The 11,296-nt window shown below is 52.2% G+C and overlaps 1 protein-coding gene across 4 annotated transcripts; it reads right to left on the reverse strand.

Moving 5' to 3' along the window:
• LDHD (lactate dehydrogenase D) lies at positions 1–4,033 on the reverse strand. Of its 4 annotated transcripts, none has more exons than XR_001919421.1 (11): positions 3,902–4,033; positions 3,326–3,438; positions 2,970–3,111; positions 2,646–2,787; positions 2,380–2,539; positions 1,697–1,896; positions 1,505–1,620; positions 1,285–1,412; positions 711–801; positions 520–631; positions 1–422 (listed from the first exon to the last, which is right to left on the reverse strand). XR_001919421.1 is itself a non-coding variant. In XM_018061713.1 (11 exons), the coding sequence occupies exons 1-11, from the start codon at positions 3,971–3,973 to the stop codon at positions 257–259; spliced, it is 1,455 nt and encodes a 484-aa protein (XP_017917202.1). In that variant the 5' UTR covers positions 3,974–4,033; the 3' UTR covers positions 1–256. The 4 variants fall into 4 exon arrangements, 3 of the variants coding, with proteins under 3 accessions (XP_017917202.1, XP_017917199.1, XP_017917201.1); XM_018061713.1 differs by having other exon boundaries at positions 1,492–1,620; XM_018061710.1 differs by having other exon boundaries at positions 711–939; positions 1,492–1,620.

Below are 11,296 nucleotides of genomic sequence, written 5' to 3' on the forward strand. Positions count from 1 at the left end.
GAAGCTGCTTCACTGGGAATGACCCCCAGCAATTTTATTGAAGCAAAGGCTCCTGAGGACAGCAAGAGAGCTGGGGAGAAGCCGGAGGCCTGTCCAAGCTTCTCTCTCCTCCCCATGGCCTCAGGTGCATTTAAAAAGACAGGTGAAGACCTTTCCAGCTGGGGAAGACCCCTGCAGAGTCTGGGGGCTTGAAAACAGGCTCCAGAACGGGAGGTGCCACTCTGTGGGGGCTTGTGGGCCAGGTGCCCAGAGCCCCTCACAGCACCTTGCCTGGGTTCATGAGGCCTCGGGGGTCCAGCGTGGCCTTGAGCTGCCGCATGGTCTGCATGCCCACCGCGCCCACTTCCTCGAGCAGCAGCTGCCGCTTGCCCAGCCCGATGCCGTGTTCCCCGGTGCACGTGCCGTGGAGCGCCAGTGCGCGCCTGGGAGGCAACCGGAAGGGACCCTCGGCGAGAGCTCCCCCTCCCTCGCCCCGCCCCTGTCACCGCCTTCCTGCCCTGCCTCCCGCTTCGCCCTTACCTGCCCAGTTGCTCTGCAAAGGCCTGGACCCTGAGGAGCTCCTCAGGGTCCTCGGGGTCTACCAACAGGATGCAGTGGAAATTCCCGTCGCCCACATGCCCTACGATGGTTCCTGGGGGCCCAGAGGACAGAGCTGTGGCCCTGGCCTCCCCCCTGCCCTGCCCCACGCACCCGCAGGGGGCTGGCGGAACCTGTGAGTCTCCAGGCCTCCAGGTCCTCTTTGGTCTGCACCAGGATCTCCGGCAGCCGGGAGATGGGCACACACACGTCGGTAGAATAGCCCTGAGTTGTGGCAGCTCCGTAAGCGATCCCCCCTCTCCCGGTGTGCCCAGAAGGTAAGGGGCCAAGGCTACAGATGGGCTCAGGGAGCTCGGCCTCTCGCATGCATGTGTCTGCTCCGTCTCTAAGCCTCAGTTTCCCCTGGGGAACAAGAGGACTGGCCCAGATAGGCTCCCAGGGCGCTCCGCCTGCTCCCCACCCCCGATCAGGCACCCCAGCACTGGCTGCCTGGGGCCCTGCCTCCCCTTCCCATAAGCTACCACCCCATCTTCACCACCTATTCCTCCAGGAAGTCTGCCTTCTGTGTTCAAACTCCTAAGGGCACCATGCTGCCACTGCTCGGTCCCTGCACCCAGGGCCTGGCTCAAGGAAGGGGCTCCCTCCCAAGGATGTGGCAGTCTTGCCTGCCAGGGCCTCGGCTGGCCACCCTGGACAACAGGGTGCCAGGCCGAGGAAAGGCTCCTGCCTGCATCCCAGCCTGCTCACCTTGCAGCCCGGCCGCAGGGCCAGGCTTGCGTACCAGGCGTTGTGCCGGGCTGCCCAGAGGCGGCTGCGCTCCTCTGCCTCCTTGGCCCAGGAGAAGTGGGAGCCTCCGTTATGACGGATGATTTCCTCTGTGGGGGACGGGGGGAGTTACACCAAGCTCTACTCTGGGGGCAGCCTGTGCCCCGTGCCCACAGCACCCCCACACACCTGTGCGCTGCACCTGCTCTGCCAGCGCCTGCTCGGAGCCGTGGAACTCGAGGAAGAGCGTGGGTGCCACGCAGCAGTTCAGCTTGCTGTGCCTGTTGCAGGCATCCATCATGACCTCATCTAGGAACTCTGGGGCCAAGGAGAGGCCAGGTGAAGTGAAGCTTTAAAGGGGGCCTCCCCCGGGGAGCCCACCTGGACTGCTCACCAATTCGGGCCACAGGTACTGCAGCCTGGAGGATGTGTACGGTGCTGTCCACCGCCGCCTGGACGGTGGGGAAGGCACAGGTGGCGGCCACAGTGGCCTCAGGGACAGGATGCAGGCGCAGAGTGGCGGCTGTGATGAGACCTAGCGTTCCCTCGGAGCCCACAAAGAGCCCGGTGAGGTTGTAGCCAGCTGCGCTCTTCCTGGGCCCGGGGACACAAGGCAGATGAGCGCCCAGGCTACATGTCGCCAGATCTCTGGCTAGAGGCCAGAAGGGAGTAGAGCCCGAGGTCTGGGCTGCCCGCCCTCTGCACAGACTACCCCCCAGGCAGCTGCTCCCCTACGCGCCTGCTAAGTCGCTTCAGTCCTGGCCAGCTTTCTGCGACTCCGTGGACAAGGCTCCTCTGTCCCTGGGATCCTCCAGAGCCCTGGAGGGGGCTGCCGTGCCCGCCTCTGGGGATCTTCCCCGCCCAGGGATGGAACCTGCGGCTCCTGGGGCTCCTGCCTCGCAGGCGGATTCTCTAAGCTTGAGCTGCCGGGGAAGCCCTGCCGTTCCCTGGCACAACCCCCACCACTGGACCACCAGCTTGGGCCACAGGACCGTCTCCTGTCGCGCCTCGCCTGGGGCCGCGGCCGGGAGAGGGCGCTCACAGGAGGCGCCGGCTGGTCCCGTAGAGGGCGCTCACCGGAAGCGCCGGCCGCGGCCCGCGGTGTGCAGCCGCTGCCCGCTGGGCAGCACCACCTCCAGGTTCAGCACGTTGTCGCGCATGGTGCCGTAGCGCACAGAGTTGGTGCCCGAGGCTCCAGTGGCCGCCATGCCGCAGAGAGAGGCGTCTGCACCTGGGTCTGGAGGGCAGAGGGCAGCTTGGGGCCCGCAGAGGGGTCCCACCGAGCCTCAGAAACACCCCGCTCCCAGGGAGCCCGCCAGGCCCGGGGAAAGACCCCAGCCTACCCACAGGGAACCAGAGGCCGCGGTCCCGCAGGTGGGTGTTGAGAGCTTTGCGGGTGACGCCGGGTTCTACCACCACAGAGAAGTCTTCGGGATTCAGCTCCAGGATTCGGTCCATACGGGTCAGGTTGATACAGACGCCACCCTGGCGGGAGGCATTCAAAGGATGGCTGCCCTAGGTCTTCCTCCAGGAGGACCTCAGCTCGTGGCCAACCTCCCAGCAGGATGGCTGGTAAGGGGCGCTGCGCGTGGTGGAGGAGGCCGCCACCCCTGGGACAAGTGTGACGGGAGAGCCCGGCCGCCGAGGAGGCCAGCCGCAGCGCGTACCTGGACCGCGCAGACTCCACCCTCCAGCCCGGTGCCTGTGCCGAAGGGGATGATGGGCACGCCTTGGCCATAGCACAGGGCTGCCAGCCGGCCGACCTGCTCCGCATCCTGGGGCCACACCACGGCGTCCGGAGGCTGGCACCTGCAACCAGACCCTCAGCAGTGTAGGGGTGTGTGGCACCTTCAGGTCCTGCTCGTGTGTGTAGGTACTGCAGGGCCTGAGGCTGCGCAGTGGGTAGAGAACACCCTTCTGGGGGCATAGAGGAGAGGTGGAGAATGCCGGAGCGCCCAAAAGGGGGCCGAAGACACTCCAGGGCCCTCGCTCCCGGGGGCTTCCGATGCGGAGGGGAACCCACCTGTGCATGGACTCATCGTGCCCGTGCTGCTCTCGGACCGCAGCCGCAGTGGACACGTGCGGGCTCCCCACGACTGCCTTCAGGGCCTCCACAAAGCCGGCGCTGAGTCTGCCCTACAGGGCAGGAACACGCGTTGGCAGGGTCACTCGGAGATATCTGGGGCCCCCTGGCTGGTGGGAGGGGAGGGGTGGGGCTTCATTGCCTGTGAACGTTGGCCGGGGCCTCCTAGGGCTCTTGGAGCCCTTCTGAGTATTTCTTCCCATTTTACTGACGGGGAAAAGAGGCCATCGAATCCATGACAGGACCTGGCCTAGAACCAGCTTCCTGCCTCCCAGGCATTCTTTCAAACTGTGTGTGTGTTTCGGAGCCCCAAAGGGGCGCTCTGGAGTTGAAACCCTCCAGGCCCCCTCACAGTAGATGCTGGGGCTTCAGCCCCCCTCACTCAACGCCCACATCTGACATGGGGTGAAACCAGCGATCCCCGCCCCCCCCCCCCCACCCCGGAGATCTCCCAATGCTGGGGCAGCACCGGGCTGGGCCCCCCACCCTCTAAGGGGCCCCTCCCCTCCTACCCACCTGCGTCCCCCTGGAGCAGTAGCCCCTCCAGGAGAACAGTCCCCAAGTTGCAGGCCGGAGCAGGCCGGCCATAGCTGTGCAGTCGCCAGTTACCACCCCAGGCTATTGGTTGTGCTGGGGGCGGGGCTGCTTAAGGTGGTGCAGCCTTAAGGTGGCCCTGCCAGACCTTGCTGAGTCAGTACTTCTTGAAGGAGATTATGCAATGACTTCTTGTGGTCCAAGTACCCAGAGCTCCAGCCAGGCTCAGGGGCTTGGCAGATACCCTTGAGCTTTCTCATCGCACAAGGCCCAGCTCCAGTGTCACAGAGTGCGTCTTGATGGGGCTCTGAGAAGGAAAGCACAGGGTGGCTCTTGGGGCATGGGGTGGGCTATTGCAGTAAGGCAAGCCAGGAAGAATTCCTGGAAGAGGAGTCCTAAGGAAGAACAGCAATTTACCAGGTAAGTGAAGGGAAACCAGTTGCATCCCTTTGTCTCCACTCTCCCATTGGGCATATCCCAGGATCTTGGGGAGTGATGTGGCTGCTGCTCTTGAAGCTATTCCAAGCTTGGTTTTCTACAGAAACTGAAAAAACGTGTTGTAACTTTACTGAGATAAAGCTATTCTTGTTTTGTTTTCCTTCCCAGTCAAACCAGGAATGCAAACTCCTACTTGGGTCTTTCTCCCCAGCCACATTGGAAATGAATCCATGTGTCCACTTTCAATGTGTTGCTTAACTGGCATCTCAAAAGTTGTCTCTTTGTAACTCCCTGGTGACCCAGTGGTTAAGACTCAAGCTTTCCAGTGCAGGGGATGCAGGTTCAACCCCTGGTCAGGGAACTAAGATCCCACACGTCACACTGCCAAAAATTTTAAAAAGAAAAATCAAAAAGTCTCTTTTACAGTTGGTTAGTTCAAATCAAGATCTAGGGAAAGCCGTCACAGAGCAACTGGTTAATGTGTCTCATAAGCCTCTCTTAATCTCCAACAGTTTCCCTCTCCCCCATTTTTCCATGCCATTTGCTTGTTAAAGAAACTAGGATGCTTGTTCTGTAGAATTTTCCACATTTAGTTTTTGGATGATTGCATTCTTGTGGGATTGCTTAAGGTATTTCTCTAGCCTCTGTACTCTGATAACTTATATGGTGGATACCTGACATTACACATTTTTCACAACCTATAAAACTTTACAACACCAAGAGTGAGCCTTAGTGGAGGCAGATTTCTAAAAGATCTTTTAGGAGGTTGGTGGATCCCAGGCAAGAATGAAGACTGCGACAAGAGAATCTATCTTTCTAAACATATAAAGCGACCTCTCTGAAGAGGGTGGAGGAAACAGGTGCTGACTTACATGAATGGAGTTTTCAGTTAGACTAAAGGCAAAAGGAATTGCCCATAAGCACTGTCCTCGAGTCGGTCAAGTTGTTTCCCACCGGGAGACGAGTTAACACTTCTGAATCGGCTTTACGTGTAACTGGATAGATTGGCTAAATTAATAAGTAGGGAAAACAGACAAGTCTCCTGTGCAGAAGAATTGTAAATAAATTATGTAGAACTTTCCCCCTAAAGGGAGGAAGCATAACTTCCCACTTCCTAATTGTGGGCTGCTCCTAGTGACTTCCTTCTGAAGTGACAGTATGGAAAGGGGGAAAGGAAAAGGGTCATGTTATAGTGGAGAGGCCTGGCAAGTGCTACTCCAGCCTGATGATCAAAATCAACACCCACAGTCAAATCATGTTGACGGTGCCTGTTCTGCGTTGAATAGCATCCTCTCAAAATTCATGTCCTTCCCAGGACCTCAGAGCGGACTATATTTGAAAACTGGGTTGTTGCAGATATAATCAGTTAAGATGGTGTCCTACTGCGTAGGGCTGGCCTTTAGTCCAGTGTGGCTGGTGTCATAAGAAGGGGAGAAGAGACACGGAGACGGGAGAGGAGAATGTCACGTGGCCATGGAGGCAGCGGTGAAGGGGCTGCACCTGGGCATCTCAGAGGCTGGGAAGAGCAATGGAGGATTCCTCACTGTGGGTTTCAGACACTGCATGGTCTTGCCAACACTTTGATTTCAGAATCAAGAACTGTGAAAGGACAAGTCTGTGTTGTTTTCAGTCACTCAGTTTGTGATACTTTTTTTTAAATTTTATAACAGCCCGAGGAAGCTAATATACTGCCCTTGATAGGATAGGATAAAAATGGTTCTTTTTACCTCTGATGTCTTCCTCCCCAAAACCTATAACCCCAGTCTAACCATGACAGAAACATCAGACACTCACCAATAGAGGAATATCAGAATGCCCGACAGTACTCAAAGCTGTCCAAGTCATCAAAAACAAGGAAAGTCTGAAAAAGCTACAACCAAGGGAGTCCATCTCAGTTCATTCGGATTTCGTTGCTGAAGTCCATTGCTGAATGGACTTCAGTAACCCATTAACAGCAACATTTACTGGCTTACATAACATTTACTTCTCACAGTTCTGGAAGCTGGGGTGTCATGCTCAAGGCATGGGCAGATCTGGCGTCTGATAACCACTTCCTGGATCAGAGAGCTGTCTTCTAGATGAGTCCTCGCATAGTGGAGGGGACGAGGGAGCTTTCTAGACTAAGCACATTCATGATGGATTCACCCTCCTGATGTAATCCTCCCCGTAAAGACCCTACCTTTAAGTACCATCACATCGGGGGTTAGTTTTCAACCTATCAATTTTATGGAGACACAAACATTCAGTCTGTAGCAAAGCCTAAGGAGACGTGAAGACTAAATGTAGCCTCCTGGATAGAATCTGGTAACAGAAAAAGTAGTCAGTAAATAAGGAAATCTGAAAAACTATGGCTTTTAGTTAATAGTATGCTATTATTGATTCATTGGGCTTCCCAGGTGGTCCTTGGTAAAAACCTGCCTGCCACTGCAGGAGACATAAGAGATTTGGGTTTGAACCCTGAATCAGGAAGATCCCCTGGAGGAGGGCATGGTAACCCACTCCAGTATTCCTGGAGCATCCCATGGACAGAGGAGCCTGGAGGGCTGCAGCCCATTAGGGTCGCAGAGAGTCAAACACGACTGAAGCAACTTAGCACTCACATGCATTGGTTCATTAATTATAACAAATGAACCATACTAATTAATGTAAGATGTTAATAATAGAGGAAAACTGTTCTCTTGTTGGGGGAGATATGGAGCTCTGCTATCTGCTCAATATTTGGTAAATATAAAACTTTCCTGAAAAAAAAGTCTATTAATAAAAATACAAATAGAAAGGGGGATTAATGAGGGGGCATTGGATCCTAGTAATTAAACATACCATAAGACACAGTGATAATAAGTGTGACATTGTTGCACGAATAGACAGACCAGTGGAACAGAAATAGAAAGTTCAGAAGTGTAACCAATTACAAATATTTTATGTTTGATAAAGGTGGCACCTAAAGTCAATGACTCATTGGAAAAGACTCGGATATTGGGAGGGATTGAGGGCAGGAGGAGAAGGGGACGACAGAGGATGAGATGGCTGGATGGCATCACTGACTCGATGGACATGAGTTTGGGTGAACTCCGGGAGTTGGTGATGGACAGGGAGGCCTGGCGTGCTGCGATTCATGGGGTTGCAAAGAGTCAGACATGACTGAGTGACTGAACTGAGCTGAAAGTCAGTGTAGTAAAGATGGACTTATTAACCCATGGTATCAGGCAGAAAAATAAAGTTGGATCCATATCCAAAATAAATACCAAAGAGATAAAATATTTAAATGTAAATAAGTGACATCATAAAAGTATTAGAAGAAAATGGTATTATGTCTTTACTTATTTTTGGCCAGGCTGGGTCTTCATTGCTGCTCAAGGGCTTTCTCTAGTTGCACAGAGTGGGAGCTACTATCTGGGTGCAGTGTTCGGGCTTCTTACTGCAGGGGCTTCTGTTGCAGAGCCCTGGTGCTAGGGCGCGAAGGCTCAGTAGTTGCGGTGCGCGGGCTTAGTGCTCTGCAGCATGTGGGATCTTCCTGGGCCAGGGATCTAACCGGTGTCCCTGCATGGCAAGGGGGATTCTTACTACTGGACCACCAGGGAAGCTCGAAAATGGCGTCTTTTAAATGTGTTGACCCCGTAGGTTACTAATTACAGGTTTAAAATTTCTGTTATACAAAATGAATGAATTCTAGAAATCTACTGCACCACACCGTGCTCGTGCAAAACACTACTGCACAGTACACTTAAAAATCTGCTGCGGAGATAGAGCTCATGTTGAGTGTCCTTACATTAAAAAAAATATATTTGTTAATTTATTTGGCTGCACGGGGCTTAGTTGCACACCCACCTTTGTTGCGGCACCAAGTTTCTGTTTTAGTTGCAGCATGTGAGCTCTTAGCTGGGGCGTGTGGGATCTAGTTCCTCGACCACGTCCCCTGCATTGGGAGCTCCAAGTCTTAGCCACTGGGCCACCAGGGGGGTCCCAAGTGTTCTTACACTTAAAACAATAGTTTAATTTAAAAATGTTAAAGATCTAGCCGACAAGGAAAATGATGCAAGAACCATTTTTTTAAATTAATTTTTTATTGAAGGATAATTGGTTTACAGAATCTTGCTGTTTTCTGTCAAACCTCAACATGAATCAGCCATAGGTATACTTATATCCCCTAAGAACCACTTTTTAAACCAAAGAAAAAGCATTGCTGACACTTCATTGTCACATTTAGAACCAGAAATGTTTGCTTGACAGCAGTGTGTTGCGAAAGTGTGTCTCAGCAGTTGTCTGCTTTGTGTCAGTACACTTTAATTTCAAAAAGTACTTTCGTCGCTCTGTTTAGTACCCCACTGAATCAGTTAGCTGTTTCTATAGTATAACAAACACCTAAAACTCCATGGCATAAAACAATAAACATTTATTCTTTTTTTTTATCCCAGGGTATCAGCTTGACCTGGGAAGGGGCTGGAGACTAAGGTCAGCCGTGTGGGCAGTCAGACATGCCCATATGATCAACCTCCAGGAAAGACCCTGGATACCAAGGTTCAGCTGAGCTTAGGGTTAGCTATACTCCACATATGATGTCACACACCATTGCCAGGAGAATCAAGTGCTGTGTGCACGACACCGCTGAGAGAGGACAGCTGGAATCTTGCGCCTTGCGTCTTCTGGACCTTGGCCTTTGTGCATTTTCCATTGCTGATTTTAATCTGTATCCTTTCACTGAAGTAAAATGTCGTCACGAGTATAACAGCTTACTGAGTTCTGTGTCCTTCTAAGGAAAAATTGAACCTGAACGTGGCCTGGGGGAGCCCCTAAAACAGTCATACTATCATTATGAAGCCATAAACAGCTTATCTTTGTCAGAATTAAAACTTGTTGGCTTCTTCAGGCTTTTTCCCTTTGTGAACGGGTATTTAGACAAATGGAGTCCTGATCTGTTCTGTTAATATTTATGGATCTAGCTCTTAAAATAGAGGAAGCTTTGATTCAGTTGCTTATTTTGCAATAATACTTTGTCCAATGGGGGATGGAGAGGGTGGGATGAAGTAACATTGAAATATGTACATTACCACGTGTGAAATCAATAGCTAATGGGAAGTTGCTGTATAGTGCAGGGAGCTCAGCCTGGTGCTCAGGGACAACCTAGAGGGGTGGGATGGGGTGGGATGGGGTGGGAGGTGGGAAGGAGATACAAGAAGGAGGGGACGTGTATTCCTGTGGCTGAATGGTGTTGATGTGTGGCAGAAACCAACACAACATTGTAAAGCAATTATCCTCCAATTAAAAATAAATATTAAAAAAAGACTAAGGCCAACAGAAGAAATAAAACAAGTTCAGAATATTTGCTTTTTAAAAGAATAAGACTGTGTCCAATAATATTCAAACCTATGTCTTTCTGACTTGTATGCAGTTGTCTCTAAATTCTCCATAAAAACCAATGTGCCCAAAATTAAACCTGATTCAGAATGACTATGATTTTTTTTCCCCTAAGGTGGGATAAATAGGATATTCTTTTTTTAACTTATTTAATTATTTATTTATTTTGGCTGATTCACGTCTTAGTTGCAGCCCTTGTGATCGTCGTTCCGTCACGTGGGATCTCCTAGATGTAGTACACACATCCTAGATGTGACACTCAGGCTTAGTTGCTCTGCGGCATGTGGGACATTAGATTCTGAGCTCTCTGAGCAGGTATCCAACCCTTGTCCTCTGCATTGCAAGGCAGATTCTTCACCACTGGGCTACCAGGGAAATCTTTTTTTCTTCTATTTTTAGTGTAGTCTTTAGGTGTCTCTTCACAAAGAGGAGAGAGAGCGAGGAAACAGCTGGAGTTCTTTACAATCCCAAGACCTGGGCAGCCCGAGAGAAGGGCCAGAGGAGCAGCTACCTGCCCTGGTGTGTTGCGGAGGCACTGCTGGCCCACTGAGGTGGGCAGCCCCGAAAAGTTGGGTGATGCTGGAAGCTGCCCACTCCAGCAGGATGCGCGATGCGCAGGCCGCCCTTGGTGCCCTCAGGTGGACAGACGTGCTCGGTACTGGCCGTAGCTGGGTGTCAAGCGTGACTACTTCCTGCCCCAGTCTTCACTCTCTCCTCATCTACATCAAGCACAGTGCGGGAAAGGCCATGACAAACGAGACAGACAGTCCTCAAATGCACAGAGGGTCCCTGGATCTCAGCCCCTGACCTTGAAAGACCCCTTCGTTCACTGAGGATGAAGATGGCCTTGTCAAGCACTCAAATAAGATAATTTTTTTGAGGCTCAGGTTGGTTCCATTTCCCAGAGTTCATTTATGTTAAAAATAAAGGAAAGAAACCCCCCTGGTGGTCCAGTGGTTAAGAAGCCACCTTGCAATCCCTAGTCAGGGAACTAAGACCCCACGTGCATGTGTGCGTGTGAGCTCAGTCTTGTCTGACTCTGCAGCCCTATGAACTGCAGCCCGCCAGGCTCCTCTGTCCATGGGGATTCTCCAGGCAAGAACAGTGGAGTGGGTTGCCATTTCCTCCTCCAGGGGATCTTCCCCACCCAGGGACTGAACCAGTGCGTCCTGCGTCTCCTGCATTGGCAGGTGGATTCTTTTACCCCTGAGCCGCCTGGGAAGCTCCATGCTCCAGAGCAACTAAGCCTGTTGCTACAACTACTGAGGCCGCACCCCACAGCTAGAGGGTCAGTACCTCCAACGAAAGATCCCGCATAACGGAACGAAGATCCCACGTGCTGCAACGAAAACCGGATGCAACCAAATAATTTAAAAAAAAATAAAGGAAAGATAGCATAATACATTCAACTTTGCTACAAATTAGAAGAATTTTTGCAGGGTCCCTACTTTGTAATTTTGCCTTGAAAAAAGTAAATTGAAGGTCACTTCTCAGAGCCCCAAACGAGGAGGGAAAAGCTTGTGATTAGATATCATTCCTTTCCCATTATCTTGGCTATAAAAAAGAGAGAGGCTGGTCAGCTAG

This window comes from Capra hircus, chromosome 18, assembly GCF_001704415.2.
Source record: "Capra hircus breed San Clemente chromosome 18, ASM170441v1, whole genome shotgun sequence".
NCBI classification, from domain to species: domain Eukaryota; kingdom Metazoa; phylum Chordata; class Mammalia; order Artiodactyla; family Bovidae; genus Capra; species Capra hircus.